The sequence below is a fragment of the Xylocopa sonorina genome, unplaced genomic scaffold (genome assembly GCF_050948175.1).
Source record: "Xylocopa sonorina isolate GNS202 unplaced genomic scaffold, iyXylSono1_principal scaffold0250, whole genome shotgun sequence".
In the NCBI taxonomy this organism is placed as follows: Eukaryota; Metazoa; Arthropoda; class Insecta; order Hymenoptera; family Apidae; genus Xylocopa; species Xylocopa sonorina.
In genome coordinates, this window is record NW_027490321.1 from 458,207 (window position 1) to 480,662 (window position 22,456).

Consider the following 22,456-nt stretch of genomic DNA (forward strand, 5'->3'; position numbering starts at 1 on the left):
ACCTCTGTCTCATGCATGCCAATACGCATCGCTGTCTTGCTTGCACCAACGAGCAGCTCTGTCTCGTTCGCACCAAAGTGCAACTTTGTCTCACTCGCACCTATGCTGATCGCCCTATTGTTCGTACCTACGAATATACCCGCCTCCCTCGCACTGAAGTCTCCGGCTAGAAGGAAGAAGCAGCAGCCCGTTACCGGAATGGGGAGTATTTCAGTTCAAGGAACCTACATTGCCAGGACCTATATATTATTTCTAATGTTATATCTATGTACCTGTATCATACCCTAGATGTAAGTTCTCATGATATATATTGTAACAATCCACAAGAAACACGTAATTCTAATTCCGTACATATGAGATTAGATATTAAGACGTACCTGCGCGAACGACACGCACAGGTATCACCACGACGAGCCGCGTGTTCCCGCTCGCTGGACCACGCGCTCCCCACTACGAGCGACTGCTACCGATGCGCTACGCAAACCGAGGATGTCCGAGACGCGACTCCAGAGATCAGTCTACATCGAGATACCACTCCATGGAGTCGAATCCTCCAGTACCATATCATATACCCAAGCCATTAGCCGCCTCTATATGGAGATTAGGCTACGTGGAGATTAGGCTATTATTTCTATTTCATACGTTATAACTTAGAATAATTTTGACCTTGTATAGTTTTAACTTAGAACATATTTCATTTATTTTACTATATCCTGTTTACAAGTTCATCACCATATCTACTAGTTCCTAAATCTACTAAATCTAAATACTATTTCTCGCATTTAATACAACCCTTAGGTAGGAATACTTCCACGTGTCACTTCCATACAACTGGGTAGCTGTCCAACACCTCGAAGGAGTATAGAACCCAGCTTTACAGAGTTGCGATAGAGCGGACCGCCGCTTATCCTTCCGACCATTGTCTGTTAGTACAGAAAAACTTGGTGAATGGGACGTGATTCTGGTTCGCGAAGAACACGACCCGCGTATAGGAAGAATTTCCTTCGTTCACTTGTACGTGGATAACGTATCCCGGATCCCCCTATACCAGCGACCTCTCTCCTTCGCACCGGTTCAGTGTCTCCAGCAACGCCGAGTCTCCTTTTTCCGCAGTCGAGATTGCTGCGTTATCCACGGTCCCTGCCGAATCCAAGCCGCCTTTACCCGCTTCGCTGAAAGCTGATTGAAATATCAGTCTCCGTTAACAGGCCAACATCTACATCGATGCCAGTCAACGATCCATGGCGAGAATTCTACTAATGTATCGAATACGACACCAGCGAGAGATAGGATTTACTACATCTATTATCCACGAACTGCGAGTGTTTTTCTCGTGCCGCGTAAGCTGAAATAGTCGGACCAGGTCGTAATGCGTTTCCGCAGATCGAATCTCGAACAAATAGATTAGTGTCGTGAAGCCTCCGGATAAGCGGAAAATTATTTCGCCGGACGTGACAGTAGATGCAGTTACACAAAACGCATTGCATTGAACATTACATCTTATTACGCAACATTGAAATGAGATGCGACATCGCGTCGAATAATGTAGTAAAACTCTATTGCTTCGACACGTTGGCATCTAGACACGTTATCAGGCAATTAGTTCTGTACGTTGTGTTCTATGCAAAGGCAAATATTTCAAAGAGAAAAAATGTATTACTTACAAATTACCTTTGGTCGCAGAGATCTCACGAATTCAAGCTTCTTGTCTTGCAAAACTAATCATTCATTTAACATGGAACGGTGTCGAAGAATAGTAAAAGATTTTCATATTTCATAGCTTCACTCGATACGTCGATTGGATCACGTAAAACATCGGACGCTAATTGCATCTACACCTTCAGACCTTAAATATATAATTGCAACAACATACTTATTGCAATAACATTTTTCTAATTATTTATATCTATGCCTAATAAATATATATTAATCGAATAACTTGCTTTACCAAAGTATAAAAAAATCTGAGGATTGGAAATCTGAGCATTACATAACAAACGTGCATTACATATATAATGTTACATGTAACAAAAGATGAAGACCAAAAAGGTCGCATATAAGTTGAATTCACAATGCGGTAATTCACAAACGGCAAAATTTCCAAACAATAATTAACAAAATCCTAAAATGGAGGAATGAAAATCCATCTCCTTGACAACGATCAGAAACAAGGCCTCATGCACTACAATATACCAAACAACCAGCGATTGGCACAACAATGACAACGGATGGAACGAATTCTGTGGTAGAACTGAGCAAAGACCGTGCTCCTACGCAGCTCTCGTAACGGCATACTCTTATTACCGGGGCGACACTTGTATCACGGCACTATTAATGCACCGCGATATAGCACACGGGCTACACGACCGTGGCAATGACACTATCAGCTCGCCATAGCTACACACGTAGTAGTGGCGTAGGCTGACATTTACTAATGGGAAAACTGATTCCACAAAAATTATAAGCGAATATGAAAAATGGCTAAACCAAGCAATTTATTTATTTTGATTCCAAAATAGATACACTGGCACGAAACAGAAATGTAAAAACTCGACTTTATTATTCTCTGTAAACTAGCTCAATACGGCGATTTTTTCGATAAAGTCGTTAATTACTTTATCATAAAAATATATACATTTATTTTATATGTATTTTTCTCAATTGATCGTTACAAATTCATGCAGTTGAGGATTATATTAAATACGACGATAGCATGCCATTTAAGAAATTACATGAGGCGAAGTTAGGGACGCAACAGCATGAATTTGTACTTTGTAAATAATACTGTTCTTATAAATAATATTTTTAGTTTATGACGGGTTGAAAGAAATATATACAACTCTCACAATAACTATACATATACGAAAATGACTATCAAAATAAATATTAGTACTCATATGTTGAACATCTAACGGTTCTAATTTGTATGAAAGCACAGGTACCCCATTACCAAATGTGGCCCTACGTCATTGCTGAAAAGATTCATGAATGGAGCGATGATACGCGTGTCACTATAGTACTGGTGCCGCATGATTCACACGGTGTGTTATGCTTGTTTAGAACGTGCTGGTAACATGTTCTGGTATTTTAGCTAAAGAATCTGGCCGTAGATGGCTACGGATCAGCTGAAACTCCTCGGAAGTAGCAATATAGTGCCGGTATGGTGTCGCCGCCATCTTGCCCTTTGTAATCTGGAACGCTCTTCAGAGCATTATTCGGAATTGAATTTGAACACATAGCTACTTAATCGCGAATTTGTATGTACATAATTATGCATGACTGCATAAAAACAATATCATATACTTTAATTACCAATGCGATATAGGAATATAAAACGAAGAACTATTCACTCTTATCAGGAGCAAAAGCAATGTTTGGTACTCAAGGTTCGTTGTAAAATATAATCAAGCAGTTAATATATCAAATCACAGCACATAATAAATCACTGAAAGTATAATGATATGAATAGTCAGAAAAACATATTTATTTGTTAGATGTTTATAAATTCAAATTTGAAAGTCCAAGTCACATTTAATATATTCATGTTTAACCAGGTGATTTGGTGTTGTTTCAAATAGGCGTGGAGAACTAGCTGGTACTTCTGTCAATGTAATTTCATTTCTGCTGCAACCTAAGCAAGGTTTCATTAGATCTGGTGGATTTTCCAAATTTTAGAAAGGGATGATGGTAGTAGTAGTTGGTTTAGCGCCAGGTGATAAACATATACAACAAGCAAAGCAACGTAAACGGATTTATAATGTTCAAGATTATATAAATTAAACTATTACACTTTTATAATCCATGTAGCGTTTCTGTTCTTTGTAATTTACAAAGAGTCTTAAGAATGTAACGCCACGTAAAGAAGTATGGAAACAAGGAAAGCAGACCTTAATCTCAGATAAAGGAAACTAGGATTTGTTGGGTATCGTGGTTACCGACGCGCTGTGTTAAGGGATTTGTCATTCAGTTTTAATTTTCTAAACAAGAACAATTCAAATAAATCTGGAGTCGACACGTTGGAAGAAAAATTCTTCCAGTGAAAAATGCTGTATGCAGTGCAATAGCAGCTTCACATCGTCTTGATATTCTACAGAAATTCTTATGCCATTTTATTCGATTTACTAGAATCGAAACTATGAAACCTATTAGGTGGTATTTCTGCAACTGCTACCACACACACACACACACACGCACGCACGCACGCACGCACGCACGCACGCACGCACGCACGCACACACACACACACAAAATCCATCAAGATTGAAGACACTGTGTATGTATTGGAGAATGCGTATAAAAAGAACGGACTATTACATGGATAAATTGGAAAATTCCACTTATAATTGATAATTAGATTATAAACATTTATATGATTTTATCAGAAATTTATATACGTCAAAATTGCAGCACTCAGGTGTGTAAACATCATTTTGCGATCTCATTTCATTTTGGCAGTTATACTTATATCCATTCAGGCATAAAGCTTAATAATCTTTCAACTATAAAATAATTATGAGACATTAGACGTTTTGCTGCCGTTGGTCTCTTTTATCATCTTCGGAACCTGTGAAGCAGCTAGAACTATAATAACAAAGTACTTTATATCTTTGCTCATTGTTTCCAAAGAAAATATTAAATATGAATAATTATGATCATTTTATTATAAATGTATAAGTAAAGTTCAATCTACGTAAATAAATATATTCAAGCGTAATTTATTTAATTTTTGTCGTTTAGCGTTACAAAATATATTACATAATATAATATAGTATATATATAAAAATATATTTTACTTTCGTTTTTTTAATATTTTAAATATTTTATATTATCATATTAAACGTTTAGAAAAAGTAACAACAGTTTTAAAAGTAGGAATAATTTTTCCTTAATTAGTTAATATGTCGGTTCTTTTTAAGAAGACGGTATTTAATTTTTCAAAGTGAGTTTCGACTTTAAATTGACCTTTAACCCTTTGCACTCCGTTGTCGCCGCTGCGGCGACACGTATTATAGCCCATAGCACTCCGTTGTCGCCGCTGCGGCCTATTGAGCCTAAGTCTGATTTATCGTACGGTTCTCCTGAAAGCAGTCCACTACAGGGCAAATGTTTACGGACAGGTATTATACCAGTATACCTTTGGCAGAGGAATTAATGAAAATGATGTGCCACTTAACTGGAACTATAAAAACAAATAGAAAAGGTATTCCAAAGCTACCGAAAAAAAAGTTTTCACAGCAGGAAACCTTTATTAGAAAAAAAGGGGAAGCCATGTTTTTAGCCTGGAAAGACAAAAGAGTCGTTTTCCTTTTGAGCACGTGGAATGATGCTGGAATGATAACAGCAAGAAGAATTCTGCGAGGGGGGATGGAGATAAACATTAGGAAACCTAATGCAATTGTAAGCTCTACAGCTTCCATGGGCGGCGTTGATCGAGCCGATCAATACGCAGCCACGTATTGTTTTTTGAGAAAATCATTGAGGTGGTGGAGGAAAATGTTTTTTTGGGGCATGGAAGTCTGTGTGATCAATTCATATATTATATATAAGACTGTAAAAAAAAATCGAAATGAGAAACCATTGACACATTTGAAATATGTGAAACTGCTAGTAGATCAACTAGTTAACGATTTTCGACAAGAAAGATCGAGAGCTTCATCGTCTGCATCTGCATCTGTTGAGATAAGTCTAAACGGGAAGCTTCACGTAATGCGGAAGGGCAAAAAAACAGATTGTGTCGTTTGCTCTAACAGGCAGAATAAAGGTGAAAGGCATGAAACCAGTGAATATTGTGATACTTCTCCTGGCAAGCCACGAATGCATCTTGGGGATTGCTTTTCACGGTATCATACTATGAAGAATTTTAAAAGATAATTGTTATTTTTATGTATTGTTATATTCTTTACATCGTAATTTTGTTAATAAAACATAGCTTTCAAATATATAATATACCAGCTTTCTTTAATGACACGGCAGGGTCTTTGAGCTTCCTCAATTGCGCGGTCGCAACATTGTAAACACTTTCGGAGTAGCTGACGGTCATGATCAAAATGTTCCGGAGTAGCTGGAACCTCTAGCTAAAAAGTGCGCGGAGTGCAAAGGGTTATATATCTAATTTCATTGCTTTTCGTAGATCACCGCTAATTTTCAACCTTCCCATTACAGCTTTGTCCATGCAAGTTTTAATACTCCGAAAGATATATAATATTATGTTATTAGTAAAATTATTTTGCATTTCTAATTAATTGAAACGTAAAAAATATATTTTTTCTTATGAGAAAGCGTTGCGAGAAAATTTTGGGAATCCATTGCTAATGTTGTACCTAGTGGTTAACTAGATTCTCCTCTCGCTGCCGCACTCCTTTACTCTTTTTAAGATCCAAAAACCGTGTATCAACTTTGTCACCTTTAAAATTTACGAAATTTACATATTGTGAATTTTGCAAAAGTGATGTTAATTAACTCTTAAATTGTGATTGCTTGGGCGATTAATCGCACTGATACTATAGTATTTGAGCTTACACTTTTGTTAACAAACTCGCTGTTCAAAATAGTTTGGATGACAATTAATATTTGCATGATCTTTTCCTCTGATTTATCTGTATAATTTGTTCTTTCTTTTCAATTGTCATATATAATTATTCAAATCTATATGTTCTAGGAAGGAATCAAGCAACAAGTTAACTTATCTATAATATTTATATTGTGTAAAATAAATTGATTTGTTTACTAAAATATAAATTATACATTCGTGTATTAATTGTAAACCTTCAGTTAATTATTCACACCTGGATTACACGCATAATGGGTAAAATCAGACATTCCTTCAGTTTTTCAATATTGCCTCATAGAATAAAGACTGATTAGTAACAGATTTACTGTCTTTGCAAAATAAAAGTGTACATTGCATCACCCATTATTTCCAGCTTCCTACTATAATTTTGTGATTCTGGCTGGTGTTACTTGTAGTTAATAATCCATGAATAATCGACGACTGGAGTTACCAACAACCGATAACGTATGCTTTCACATACGCCTGGTGTAACCAACAGTAGGTAACTCAACACTTATCAACGACTGGTGTTGCTTGCGGTGGGTATCTCACGATATATCGGCAGTAGGTGATGCCTGCGGTCGATAACTCATGATATAATGACGGCTGCTATTGTCAATAGTCCGAAATTCAAGAACTATCGACGGGTGGCATTGCCAGCTATCGGTAATCCATCTCTTACTTGGCATAACTTAATCTAACATCATCTAAACTTAATTTGAACCAAGCTAACCTCAGTTACACGTAATCGGACTTAACCTGCTTTCACTCAAATCTAACCCAACCTAGCACAATCTAACTTTACCTCTTTTAAACATAAACTAATCAAACCAACGCTTTCTTAAATCTAATCCAACATAACCGAGCTACATGCAAACATTTCCAAGTATAACTCAACCTAACCTAACCTAGTGTAACCTAACTAAATCAAACATAATCAACTTTCCCAGGGATAAGGCTATGCAGTAAGCCTTCCGCAGTAACAGAGTGACAGAGATCCGCTTCGATTGAACGCTCCGTTTATTCAAGTAATGTAATGTAATTATCGGCGGGTTCAATCGGAGCGGGTCCGCATCGAATACAAGAGCGCCTTTGGTGAAATGAAAACGAACAGACGGAAAAGAATAAAACTTTACTAAAAAATCGTACGGAAATCCGATATATCTACGCGTATCTAATATACATCTAACTGAAACATAATTCGAAAAATACAAAGGATAAGAGGGAACATTCTCCAATATATGACATATATAAATCAACGGATGCAAGAGAGAACACTCGATCTCGGGGTAGCGAGACCGGGGCGCTATCCTGAAGTAATCGTATAACGTCGTTTTCGGGATGGTGCAGTGAGGAAATGTAGAGGGTAGAGAGCATAAAGTAACAACAACGTAACTAAAGAGAAAGGAAAGGAAAATCTGTGGAAACATTGCATTCATTAAGAGGAAATCCTAGGAATGTCAGACAACAGATTATATACCATACTGTAAGGGCCTTGCCATTGTACCTTGGTACAACGAAATATGACGATATCGTGAGAGAAAATAAAAATATCGAGAAACTAAAAAAGAATTATATTGGTCTCAAAAGGATATGTATATATCGATAGGTTTATATCGATACTTAGATATTTTCAGTTCACCAAAAGGACCGGAAACCTGAGGACCGTTTGTATAAACTCAGAATTATTGTTAACGAAATTCTCCACACTTTCAAAATTACTGTTAAGCTCTGCAAAAATATTGTAATCGACGAAACCATGGTTTCGTGGCGAGGACGCCTCAGTTTTTGCCAATATATCCCAGGAAAGCGGCATAAATATGGTGTAAGACAGTGTAAACTGTACCTTCCGGAAGAATACACCAACAACATTCTTATTTACGCCGGAAAAAATACAACCAGAATAGTTAGATCACATGTGCATGCTGTAGTTATGATGTTGAAGGTTGAATTATCATTTGGACGCCGTGTATTACACGCAGATAATTTTGATAATAGTGTCCCATTGGCCAAAGAACTTTTGCAAAAAGGAACATTTATTTCTGGTACAGTAAAAATTAATAAAAAATTTCTCCCGCTGCAGGCCAAACGGAAACAGCAACGGGGTGGCTTTATGTATTTTCCAAATGGGAACGGCTTCAAATTCTTAAAATGGACGGATAAGAGGCCTGTATGCATGATAGCCACTTCTGAAAACCACAAATGTGTTATTGTCCAGGGTAGTACTAATAAGTTAAAGCCAGTCAGAGTGTTCGTTTATAACAAAGCTACGAAGGGGTTTGACCATCCGACCAGATGTCTTCTTATCACAGTTGATTACGCAGAACAGTAAAGTGGTATAGAAAAATAGTTATCGAATTAGTTTGCGCGACTTCTCTCGTTAATTGCTATTGTATACATAAAAAATGAATTACCAAAGGTATGAAAATATTAAACATTTTCTGTTGTCGTTTCAAGAACGCACGATAAAAACGAGACAGCAATGTAAAGAATGTTATAAACATATATTTAGAATAAATCGTGGGCAGTATGCCGCTAATAAGGCGATAAAAGCAAAAACCTATTGCAACCGATGTAAGGGTCAACCGGAATTCCACCCATCGTGTTTTGAAAAATTACATAAAAAAATTAAATAATTATGTTAGGTTCACAATATTGAATTGTTATATTTTGAAGATTGAATGTCTGCTTATAATGTTGAAAATTGAAAAATGAACCTATTTTGTACTATCTACTTTCTGAAATACAAGTGCGACCCAACGTGATGCACACCGGATCACAAAATAGACGCGTGTGACCAACCAGTGATGCAAGCCGCCCCAAGGATCAGACGCGTGTGACCCACCGATGATGCACACCGCCCAGCGGAAAACACACGTGTGACCCACCTGTGATGCACGCCGGCGTCAATGTGCTAAACGTAGAAATTGGATGTGCCATCGCATCGCGTGGAGCATGAGATCACTACTGCTCTGACAAGCAGACAATATGAAACCCCATCACGATGCAAGGAACAGTCGAATTCACAATCTTTTGAAGCATAGAAGTAGGTAAGGATAATGCGATACATAGAACATTGCAACATTATTGCTTCCGAACGTTGAAATGAAATACACCACCGCACCGCATGCAGCATTAGAACTCTATTACTTTTACACGTAGACACTATGAAACGCCGTCCCGATGTATATGTCTGTAGAATTCATATTCTTTTGAAGTGTAATATATCATCTTATATCTAATATATAAAGTATAATCTTTCATCTCATTTGACAGATATTCTCTGCCATCATCGCTACACAAGTGAACAACTTTTAAATTAAAATGAGCCTCGCTTCTAGTTACATAATCTTTAAATGCAAAAAGTACTTTTGATTTATATGTAATCAGATATGTTACACAGTAAAGTGTATATTCGTCCACAAATAGGCGAAAATAATTATTTCCGTTAATAGTTGAAGGAATAATAAAACCACATACATCTGAATAAATAATAAGCAATGGTCACTTTACATGCTCCATATTCTTTACCTTTTCGAATGATAATCGTGCTTGCCTACCTTTAATGCGAGCCTCACATAAATTATCATTCAGCACTGTCATTTCAATATGACTTACATCACTGACCACATTTTTATTCTTCAATTCTACGAATTTTGATCTCCCAATGTGGACCAAACGCTAATGCCACAGTTCATAGTCATTATTTACTGCACTATGAATCTGGTGATTAATCAATGTTTCACCATTTTCCATTTGAAAATCAGTAATAGATAAGTTATTTTTTCCCTTACCTTTCATTATTTTCTGACCAGTTTTCATTACCTCAACGTTTCCATCTATCACAAATACGATGTCCATTCCTGCTTCTTGCATTCTTCTAACGGATAGCACCTTTTTGCCATTAAAATCTTCAAGGGTGTACTCAACTCCTCGAATGTCGGAAAGACATTGTCACGTTTGATAACGTAATCCGACGCTCCGCAATCCAACAGAAACTTTAATTTCTTTCTATGGCCTTCCCCATTTTCATTGTACCCCGTCATAAAGGCAAACGAGGATGTCCCAGCCTTTTCAATATCCAATTCTTCTGTTTCTTGAGCTGCCTGGGCGATTACCTTTTTCTATCCCGCGTGCTCGACCGTTCTTAATAATAAAAACGTTCTTTTATTTTATTCCCTTTCTTCCACAATGATGGCATTTTATATTTATTGTTTCTTTGGCCATTTAAATTATTCCATTTTGCCGTTTCTATTAGTTTGTCTTTTATGTACTTTTGGATTAAAATTGTCTCTATCTGTATGTATCTTCTGAGTATGTAATACATTCTCGCTTGTCGAGTAGCCTGTTCGTAATTTTACATCGTGGACCACTAAACCAGTTTTTATAAACGCTAATGTTAGGTTGTCTTCGGAAAACGTTCTATCGCCGTAATTACTCGCCATAGCACGTTGGAAGGGTTAGCAGTAAATGGAAAGCTTTATCCGTTTCTTCTAATTTTACACACGCTGCTAAGAGTTCTGTGATTATGTCGTTCAGTGTTGTAAAACATTTGATCAAGGGCTGCTCTCCCTGTAGTTAAACTTAATAATTTTTTTCCAACAGCCAATTGCGTGGCTAAACTCTCCCTTTCATATATGCCATCCAATTTTGTGCAAAATTTCAGCAGCAGTCTTCGCATTATTTGCGAAGCTCAAAAAGGAATCTGCCAAATTTTCAGCAATGACACCTTTTGCAATCCTCTCTGCTTTCTTCCAATCTGCAGTTATTCTTACTGGAATGAGTTCATCAATAATTATTCAATTAGCTTAACTGTGCACCAATTCTCAATTGCCACATACTGTAGCAATCACCACCAAATTGTTTAATGTTTCTCTTGGTCTTTGTACTTTTCATATTTCTCCTTTTTTTTCTTGAAGAAAGGTTTATATTCACTAACAATGTTTCTTCTGCAATTTAATCACTTATTTCTACTTCTGATATTACACATATAATCACATAGTCACATACACAAAAGTAATCACTGAAAAGAATATCTACTAAAGTGTTACTACTATTAAAATCCGTAAACTAGGCCCATAACCTATTGAATTATGGGTAAATATAAAAGAAAAGCTGTCCAAAGTTTTTTTATAGTCTGCAACTTTATTCTTAAGGTCTGAAGGTACATCTTTACGTTTTAAAAACTCTAATAATTGTGAGGACTCCACATAGGAAATATAGTGTCCCTCTAAAGAAATACACGACGCAAACTCTGCACGTGCTTTCCTTTCAGGCCACTAGGTATAAACAGTCGTGACCCCTACTCGAACCGACATAACTCTTTCACAGTTTATATACTGGATTCTATTTCCTAACTCAAGATTCATTTTTGTTTCTCCGTTGACATGTGAAACAATCCAACAGCAGTAAGCTGTTATGGATAGCATTATACTCATCTGCCACTACACTTCAAAAGAATGTTAATTCTACATGTTCATGCAACAAGATGGCCCTTCATACAGCCTGCCTGTTGGACCAACAGAGTCTTAATGCTACATAACATGCGGTGACGAATCTCACATCAATGTTTCCGAGTAAGTAAGCTGAAACATTCTATGCATAGGATTACGCTTGTCTGCGTATGCACTTCATAAGAATGTGAATTCTACAGTTCCATGCAACAGGAAGGAGCTTCATAATGTCTACGTGTCAAAGCAATGGAGTTCTAATACCCCATTCAATACCGGGGCGAATCTGATTCCAACGTTTCACTCTAAGTAAATTGCAATCCTCCATGCATAGCATTATGCTTATCTGCTTCTATACTTCAAAAGAAAGTGAATTCTACAGTTCTAAGCAACGGGATGGCGCTTCACAGTGTCTACGTGTCAAATGAGGAGAGTCCTAACGCTCCATGCAATGCGATGTCGCACCTCATGTCAACGTTTTAAAGTAAGGTGTAATCGTGTATGCATAGCATTATGCTCATTCTGCTTCTACACTTCATAAGGTTGTGAATTCTACACTTCCATGCAACAGGGTGGCGTTTTATAGTGTCTACTTGTCAAAGCAATGGAGTTCTAATGCTCCATGCAATGCGACTGTGCATTTCATTTGTACGTATCGAATTTAGTAAGCTGCAATCTTTTGTGCATAACGTAGGAAACTCATTAATCAAAGACAATTACGAGGTTTTGTAAATCATTAAATAGTTCCTTTCAACTGAGATATTACACCATAGACTGCTAATGAACAATTGTTTCATCGTTTTAAAACGTACACACGAAATCTCATTTTTTCCGCACATTCGCTCTCGCTCGCATTCTAGAATATTCCACGCACTTAACATTTAAAACTTGAATTATTGATTAGCTTTTAAATTAAGATAATTTCGTTATCCTTCACTTGGCATGCCTATCCTGCATGAACATTCGTCCCGAATGTCTTCATTCATATCGTCTCTGATTTGAGATAAATGTCATAGATTTCTTCGATCCACGATTTCATAGAATCTGCTGACGTAGATGTTTGTAGGGGTCCTTTTCCTTCCCCTACCGTTCGAACTACAAATCGTTGATTGCTTAAAACTCGTGTAACTTCATACGATTCAAAATATTTATGAGCTATTTTTAGACCAGGACTCTGTTGTACATGTTTAATTGCTACTAGATCTCCTTCACGATAAATTCTAGCTTTTCGTCTACTCTTGTTAAAAGTTCGCCTATTCTCTCGTTGGATTCTGGATATATTTTTGCGTGCTTGAGTCGTACTTCATCTCGTTTATCTTGAAAACGTGCGATCCATTCCTTTTCAAGTATGTCTCGGATGCCAAGATGACATTAAGACGTGAATGTGTCCCAGAGAGAAGATGAAATGGTGACGTGCCAATACTTCGATGTATTGTTCATTTCAAACATTTTTGACCTACTTCTAAGTACTTACATCATTCACAGGGCTTAGGTGCAGCTAATTTTGCTGACAACAGTATGAATGTTCTATTATGATGTTCAACTTGACCACTAGCTCTAGGAATTCCTGTTGTAGTTGAAACACGTTTTATATTCTTTTCTTGACAATATTGCTTGAAACCATTTGCTGTGAAAGCCGTACCCCTATCAGAAATTATTCGACGCGGATTACAAAAAATATTCGCTAGCTTTTTTAGGCGTGACAAAACTTAAGCTGTAGTAGTAGGTTTTGTAGTATAAAGCCATGTAAATTTTGCAAAAGCAATTACCACTACAAATATGAACTGATACGTTTTCTTTGCTGATGGCAGCGGTCCAAGATAATCGATATGAAATGTATTAAAAGGAATACTCCCGTTTTCAATCGGATTTAAATGACACTCCTGCTTCCCCTGCATCTTTTCGGCTAAGATGCATGTAACACAATTCTTTACCACCTTTTCCACTTGCTGCCCAAGATTTGGAATCCAATAATCTTTACGTACGATAGCCTCAGTCTTGACTATAGACAAATGTCCACACTCATAAGCTTGCCTTATTTCTTGCTCTGTACAGAAAATTTCCCCGTAGATCATAATCATTCGTCTTGTTTTGAAGTACCTAATCTCGAAGTTTCATAACAGTCTCATCATCTTCCTGTGCTTTCTGCAAACGTTCTGTAAGGCTTGCATCAGATTCATCGATTAAGAAAATCGCAGGAGGTGCATTTCTACTAAGCGCAGCAACATGTATCATGTCCTTCTCTGGACGATGCTGTATCCGGTAATCAAATTCTTCTAACGATAATGTCCATCACGCAACTCACAAACAAAGATCTATCTTATTCATTGTAAGAGTAAAATTTCGGCAATAAGTAACAATAACAAATGAAATACCTAGTAAATAAACTCCTAATTTCTTCAAAGCTTTTACTATTGCTAAAACCTCAAACTCATAGCTACTGCATTTAGATTCAAGAGAAGCTGTCTTACCACTAAAAAATAATATTCGTGGTGAAAAGGTTGATCTTTGTTATTTGTTTGAAATAAAAGTGCTCCGTACCCTAACGCAGAAGCATCTGTATGCAACTCCATCTCTACTTCTACTTGATACAAATTCACTATTCGGTTCTCACTCAGTAAAAATTTAAGTCGTATGAATGCTTCCTTTTCAGTCACTCTAAAACAAAATTTAGTATTCGCTTGCAGAAGGTTAGACAAATGTCGCGTAATTACTGGGTATTCACGTGTAAATTTACGAAAATTCCCGATTAGTCTAAGAAAACTTTGTATGTGTTTAACATTGGAAGTCATCGGATTGCATCAGTTTTAGCGAGGGGCGAACATAACCATTGCTATATATATACATTATATATATAACCATACATGCCCGAGAAATTTGACAGAAGTTTGCACAAAACAATACTTTTCCCAACTGAATATTAAACCGGCTCCGCTTGCTATAATTCAAACTCTTTCAAGATTTTTGATCCTACTTTTAATATCATGTGATGAAGTAATCGAATAATCTATGTATGCTAAAACTATTCTCTCTCGAATAAGATCTCTAAATATAGTATTTATAAACCTTTGAAAAACTGCTGGTGAATTACATAGACCAAAAGGGATTCGTAAGACTTCATAATGACCATCTGATACAATAAATGCTGTATACTTTCGACCTGACTTATCCTGTCACATGTGAAAGAAACCGTTTCTCAAGTCAAGAGTAATAAAAATGCGCGTGCCTTGAAACAAATCTAATTGATCTTCGATCAATTGTAACGGATATCTATCTTTAATAATTTTCTTATTAATTTGTCGATAATCCACACATAATCCAAACGAAACATTTTTCTTCCGAACGAGGAAAACCGGAATCGCATAATCAGAAGTAGGCAACTAGGCGACTCCAGCCACAATCCACTGTTCTATCTGCGCATTAACAATCTCTTTTTGCAACGCTGACAATTGTCTCGCTGATTGATATACAGACTCTTCGCCTTTCAGTATTAATTTCAATGGAATTTCACGTTTAAAGGTTTTACTTGGCTTGTAACTACTAACAAGATTTTCTATCGTCACTCGCTAATTAGGATCTAATACACCAGACACATCAACTTGATTTTCTTCTAACACGTCACTCGTTACATCTATTTAAAATATTTCCGGTACTATATTTTCTCTTTCAACAATTTCGCGCGTTACTTTCGATAATGGACGAATGATTACTTTACCATCTCTAATGCTGACATCGGTTACATTTAAGAAATTCGTTCCTATTAACAGCTTGTGTCGCACAATGGTATCAGAGATTACTTGTATTCAAATCAATATGAGTGCCCATCTACGGAAATTTCTGCTTGAAACTCACCTAATGTTGTACTATTCCTTGAACCTTCGAAATGTAATTCATTGCGTCGTAATTGCGGAGAACCAAGCTTAATGTACTCGTCTGTGCGAATTAAACTAAAATCAGTTCCTGAATCCATTAATGCTTTGATCTCGCATCCGTTAAGTAAAACATTTTTGAGATACTTTCGGTACGATACTCCTAATGTCGCGCAGCTCTCTTCACTCGCTTTAAATTTCTTGGAACGTTTCGACGCAATATGTCCACGTTCTTCACATATAAAACATTTTACACCGCGATCTTTCGTTGGACAATTCACGCTAATATGATCGTGCTCACCACAATTATAACATCGTACAATATTACCGATAAATTCTTTTATCTCATCCACATTGACAATCTCTTTTCTTTCATTTCTAACGAAACTGTCATTACATATCTCAAACTTTGTTGACCTCTGCACACTCGACATACCTCGATCTCGAAGAATTACCTTTTCAAACGCTTTCGAAAGTTGATTGGTTGTTGTAAACTGTAGAATACGCGCGTGGTTCCGGAGCATTTCATCGGGAATGCCGTCAATCAGATATTCAAGTATTTCATGGTCGTTGATTGGTACTCGATTTCCAAGAATGTTCTTCTCGTGCAAATATTCATGAAACGTCTCGTTCCTGTTCCATAACCGCTCTTCAAATTTCTTTTTCGTTTCAATTTTGCTTTGCGGATGATAAAACAACTCATAATTCTTCCAGCAGTCGGTTGAATGCCATAGTTGTATATTCTGGTTTAGAAAGAAATCATTCAAGTGTTTTTCCCTTCAGTAGCATACCGATAAGTATTCGTGCAACGTCATCTTCCAATTTATATGTCGTCTTGAATAATTTGGTCTGCTTCTCCCAAATTTTATAATCACCAGATTTACTTTAGACTATTAAGAAATTGTCACCGCTACTAACAACATCAAATAGTTCGCCTTCAAAATTACGCATCGATCTTCGTTGCTCATTTTTCGAATTTTACTCAACCTGTAATTTTTGTCGCACCGGATCTAACTCAAGGCGCAACACGGCTAACTCACGTTCTGCTAATACACCAGCACACGACTCCTCATTATCTTCATGAACTTCACGTTCCGTCTGGGTCAACTTCCATCAAACGGGAAATTAATTCAGCTTTCGAACCAGCAGTAAGTAGTTTATGCTCTATTAATACCTCTCTTAGCGCTGTAACTGTAATTAATAAAAATAATTTTACTCAAATCGATCATTGTAAAAATTATTACTCGACACTTGCGTTTAAACTCGAATTGTCTCCACACGAATAATTAATTTTCGTTCTCGCACTATCTCTAAAAACTACACTCGCATCGCTTGAGTATCTTCTCGAACGTTCTAGACCGTCAAGGAATTATCTTGAACGCTCTGTCTTCAAATATTCGATAATACTTCAATCTTTAGAACGTATCCGATTTAATTCTTGAATGTCTTCTTGATAATTACTACGCCCGAGACCCCAAAATTGTAGGAAACTTATTAATAAAAGACAATTATAAGATTTTTTATATCATTAAATAGTTCTTTTCAACTGAGATATTACTCCAAAGACTGCTAATGAACAACTGCTTCATTATTTTAAAACACTCACACGAAAAACTCATTTGCTTCGCACATTCACTCTCACTCGCATTCTAGAATATTCCACGTACGTAAGATTGACATTAAACCTGAGTTATTGATTAACATTTAAATTAAGATTATTTCATTATCCTTCAATAACATTATGCTTGCCTGCTACTACACATTAAAGGAATGTATACTCTGCAGTTCCTTGAAACGGGATGGTGCTTCACAGTATCTGCGTGTGAAAACCATGAAGTTCTAATGTTCCACGCAACGCGATAATACATTTCATTTCAGCTTTTCAAAGTAAGTAACCTGTAATCTTTTAAGCATATCATTATGCTGATCTGCTTATACACTTCTAACGAATGTGAATTCTATAGTTCCATTCATTGGGTTGCGGCATTATAGTGTTCACGTATTATAGCAGCAGAGTTCTACTGCTGCATGCAATGCGATGGCGCATCACATTTCATCATTTCGATGTAAGATGTAACTTTCTATGCTCACGATTATGTTTGCCTGCTCCTACGCTTTAAAAGAATGTAAATTCCACAGTTTCTTGCAAGGAGATGATACTTCATAGTGTCTGTGCATCAATGCAGTAGATTTCTAATGCTACATGCAATGCGATGGAGCATCTCATTTCAACGCTTCGATGTAATTAAGTTGTACTCCTCTATACGTAGCGTTACGCCTTCCTGCTTTTGCACTTCATAAGAATGTGAATACTACAGATCCATGCAATTTCATGGAGCATAAAAGAGTTTAAGTGTCAAAGCAGTAGAGCTCTATTAATCTATGCAATGTGATAGCACATCCCATTTCTACCTTTCAAAATAAATAAGCTGTAATCATCTGTACACATCGCTATACTTATTTGTTCCTACATTTCCGAAGAATGGAAATTCTTTAATTCCATGCAACGAAATGGCGCTTCATGATGCTTGCGTGCCAATGCAATGCAGTTCTCATGCTCCATGCATCCTCATTTCACAAATTCTGCAAAATCCCTATTAAACACATAGTAGCAATAAACTCGTAAAGCAACAAGATGTCGTCTCATCGTAAATTTCAAAATCAAGCCTTCGTAGTGATTCTTCAAATTGTGTATACCATGCAGCTGGCCGTTTTATTGTCTTATTTCCCGCTTCTCGCAATTGTCGCAACCAACCTACAACCGTTGATCCCACTCTTCGCGCCTTCTTGTCTCCTCCCAGTTCCAGAGAAAGAAGCAAATCTACAGATTTTCCACCAATAACGTCTCATTGATTTGCCACACCCTTGACCACCCCTCCATACAAATTCACATTAAAACACTCTGACTTCATGACTGATGAGTTTAGTAGAAACTCAGATTCAGACATATCCGAGAACATGAAAAACACTAAAACCTTTTAATTCATTTTAAGTTAAGTATAATTGTTTGTTAAGGAATCGTATCAATTCCAATTATATCTATCTACTTCCCTATTACTGTAACAGGTATTAGAGCGCACGTTGCAACTGTAACGAAAAGATACGTAATGAAGATTTACGTCCTTCGTAGGCTTATCAACCGAAAATGAGCTTCGTCGACTGCGAGTTATAAAAACGAACAGTTAAAATCAGTGACGTGAGTGCCCGAACTACAGTGTCAATCAATCAACATTCAGTGATCGAAGAATCATGCCAGTAATCAAGCCAACGCTCCAGGACAAATTGAGATTCTCAGCAGCAACAAGTCGGACATACCAGGGAATCCAGACATCATGACGGAGCTTAACAAACCTGATATCTTCACATTGAAAAGGTAGACTCCTTTATTCGTCCATTCCTTTCTTATTCATGTTCCACGATGACAACCCGATCGCTCGAAAAAGCTCAGTCCATTCCCCATGAAATTATTCTCAGTTCACTGCGGCGTAAACGTGGTACCACATTCGGTCAAATCACTACCTTCACGCGACTCCTTAACACAGGCAAAACATCAGAACAACCGGATATACGTTTACTACAAACCCATCTTTACGCGTTAACTGAAACGTGGAAACGATTCGATGGCATCCAATTTGACCTCGAAGAATAAAACGAAACAGAAACGTCACGTCTTTACTAAATTCAAAACGACTACTTCTCTATCACAACTCGCTCTGATTCGATATCATAACTCGACGCGATTGAGTTATTGAAAGGTAAATACGACTGTATAAGTCGGGCTGCCACTAAATATTGTGATGCAATCTGGAATATTCTTAAACCGCCAAGGAACACTGCAGAAACACTGGGCAATATCGTCGACACCGTCAACCAACTTCTGCGCGCACTGAAAAATTCCAAAGAAAACATCTCGCAATGGAACACTTCTGCTTTCCATCATTCGAGGAAAGATAAATGCTAATACGTTATTCCAATGGGACTCACAGTAAAGACAACAAGGTGCCGTCTTACACGGATCTTCTAGAGTTTTTGGAGAAACGGGCCAACTGTGTACCAGAGATGAACGCAATAGATGAACGCGATTTACTACGGAGAAATCAGGTGACATTCTGATGACGATTACACCGAAAGCAGAACAAGCAGGACAACCATAAGAACCCAAAAGTATTTAGTATGCCACGGAGGGCACCGCATCTACACATGTGAAGATTTTCTCTAAGTCTCAACTTATCAAAGTAATTGACATCTAATGCTCCATGCAACATTTCTTTTCAACGATACAAAGTAAGTAAGTTGTAATGTTCCATGCATAGCATAATGCTTATCCACTTCTGCACTTCAGAAGAATATGAATTCCTCAATTCCTTACAAGGGGATTGCGCTTCACAGTGTCTAGTTGTCAAGGCAATAAAGTTCTGCGGCTACTTGCAATGTGTTGGCGCATCTCCTTCTTACGTTTTAATGCATGTAAGCTGTAACGTTCTATACATTGCGTTATGCTTATCTGCTTCTGGACTTCAAAGTGATGTGAATTCTACAGTTCCTTGTAGCGTGATGGCTTCTCCTTTCAACGTAAGTAAGTAGTGTGGCGGCTACGATTCCTGGTATTTTCGAGTCGTAAATTCTCTAAAGAAATAACAATGCGTTCCTACGACACAGCGCAGGTCTGGCCACCGCGGGTTAGCACTTGGCGACCAGGCCCGCGCGTTTCCTAAACCCGATACCCGTCTGGTTTGTGTCCATCATCTGGGCCAAGCAATTGTTTCCCTTAAGATTTCGTCGCGACTGAGCATTGCCAGTCGCGTACGATAGATCCTTGAACTTGGTTTATTTATGACCAATTTCCGTCCGTTACGTTTCGTGGAAACGTTCACTCTCCTCGTCTGTGCATCCATCCTTTTCATTCTGGGATTTCCCATCCTTTTCTATACGCATTTTTAAGGGACGACATTTTCGTCCTCGCGACAGTTCGATTCGGACAGTTCGGTTAGAACGACGCAAGCACATAGTTCTGTTAGAACAACGCTAGCATATAGTTCGGTTAGAACAGTTCGGCGAGAACACCCTGTTCGTTAGAGCAGCCTCCATATTCGTCAAGAATTGTGAGGTCAAGTTGAGTTTCACTAGAGTCGCGTAGCGACGTAAAAGAAATCGTAGCCGTAGCACCGCCCCCAACATTAAGAACTATTGTTTTATTATTGTTTCGCTATTGTTAACTGTTGTTGATTGTTTTATATTAAATTGTGGGCAAAAAGGTCGAGTGTGGTTCCTTACTCCCGTTACATTGCCCTCAATTATTGGTGACCCCGACGTGATCACCGAACGTGTAGTGCGGTAGTGATCCGTCGTAACATATAACAGTAGTGCGGAACGTTTTTTGGTTGGTGCATAACATCATTATGGCTACACCATCTCACTCCGGTGCCTCCGTGGATCGCGTGGCCGTCCGTCTACCGGATTTTTACGCAGCGGATCCGGAGATGTGGTTTACTATCGCGGAACGCAGTTTCGAGGCCGCAGGAGTAACCACGGAGCACACCAGGTACGGCTATATCCTCGGTGCGTTGCCAACGCAGTACTCCATGGAAGTGAGAGATATTATCATGAATCCACCTGCTGCCACGCCGTACCAGAAGCTGAAGACGGAGCTGATCCGTCGGTTGAGCTCGTCGCAAGAGCAGAAGACTCGGCGCCTCCTGGAATCCGAGGAAATGGGCGACAGAAGACCGTCGCAATTTCTGCGCCACCTCCGAAACCTGGCCGGTACGACCGTATCGGACAACGTGCTGAAGACCCTGTGGATGGGTCGGCTACCTGCGAGCCTGCAGCTGATTCTCGCCACGATGCGGGACGCGGAGTTGGACCGCATTGCGGAAGTGGCGGACGCCGTGTCCGAAACCTACCACGGCAGCGCCAAGATCGCGGTAGCTTCCGCCTCCGTCGGAGCGGCCGGCGGAAATACACATGGAAGCGGTAGCGCTGACGCCTCGGTTCACGAGTGTATTAGTCAGCTGCGAGAAGAAATCGCGACCCTCCGCAGAGAAGTGAACCGGGGAAGACCTTCGCGACGTGACGGAGACCGGGGAAGATCACCTCGACGTTCGCGATCCGGTTCAGCTGCCCGACGACGCCTCGAGCTACGAGGAGGTAGGTGCTACTACCATTGGAAATTCGGCTCGCAGGCCCATATCTGCACACCGCCATGCAACTGGCACTCGTCGGGAAACGCCAAGGGCAGTCGTTAATGACGGCGGACGACGCTGCCCCGACGAATCGCCGTCTATTTGTAGTCGATTACGCGACGAAGACGCAGTTTTTGGTCGACACAGGCGCCGACCTCTGTGTAATCCCGAGAGCGATGGCTCGTGGCAATCGGGAAAAGTCGCAGTATCTTCTCTACGCGGCGAACGGGACGGAGATCCCTACGTACGGGACAGTGACAATAACGTTAGACCTCGGGCTACGCCGCGCGTTCACCTGGCGTTTTGTGGTAGCCGAGGTAAGAAAACCCATAATTGGTGTGGACTTTTTGTACCATTATGGGTTGCTAGTCGATGTGCGAAATCGTCGTCTGTTGGATCAGACGA

The 22,456-nt window shown here is 38.6% G+C and overlaps 1 protein-coding gene across 1 annotated transcript; it reads left to right on the plus strand.

Moving 5' to 3' along the window:
- Positions 1-21,268: 21,268 nt before the first annotated feature.
- LOC143432447 (uncharacterized) lies at positions 21,269-22,114 on the plus strand. Its single transcript, XM_076909117.1, has one exon. It carries the CDS (start codon positions 21,269-21,271, stop codon positions 22,112-22,114), a length of 846 nt encoding a protein of 281 aa, XP_076765232.1.
- The last annotated feature ends 342 nt before the right edge of the window (positions 22,115-22,456 follow it).

Coding starts and splice junctions, on each gene's coding strand:
- LOC143432447 (XM_076909117.1), top strand. CDS start 21,269: ATGGCTACACCATCTCACTCCGGTGCCTCCGTGGATCGCGTGGCCGTC.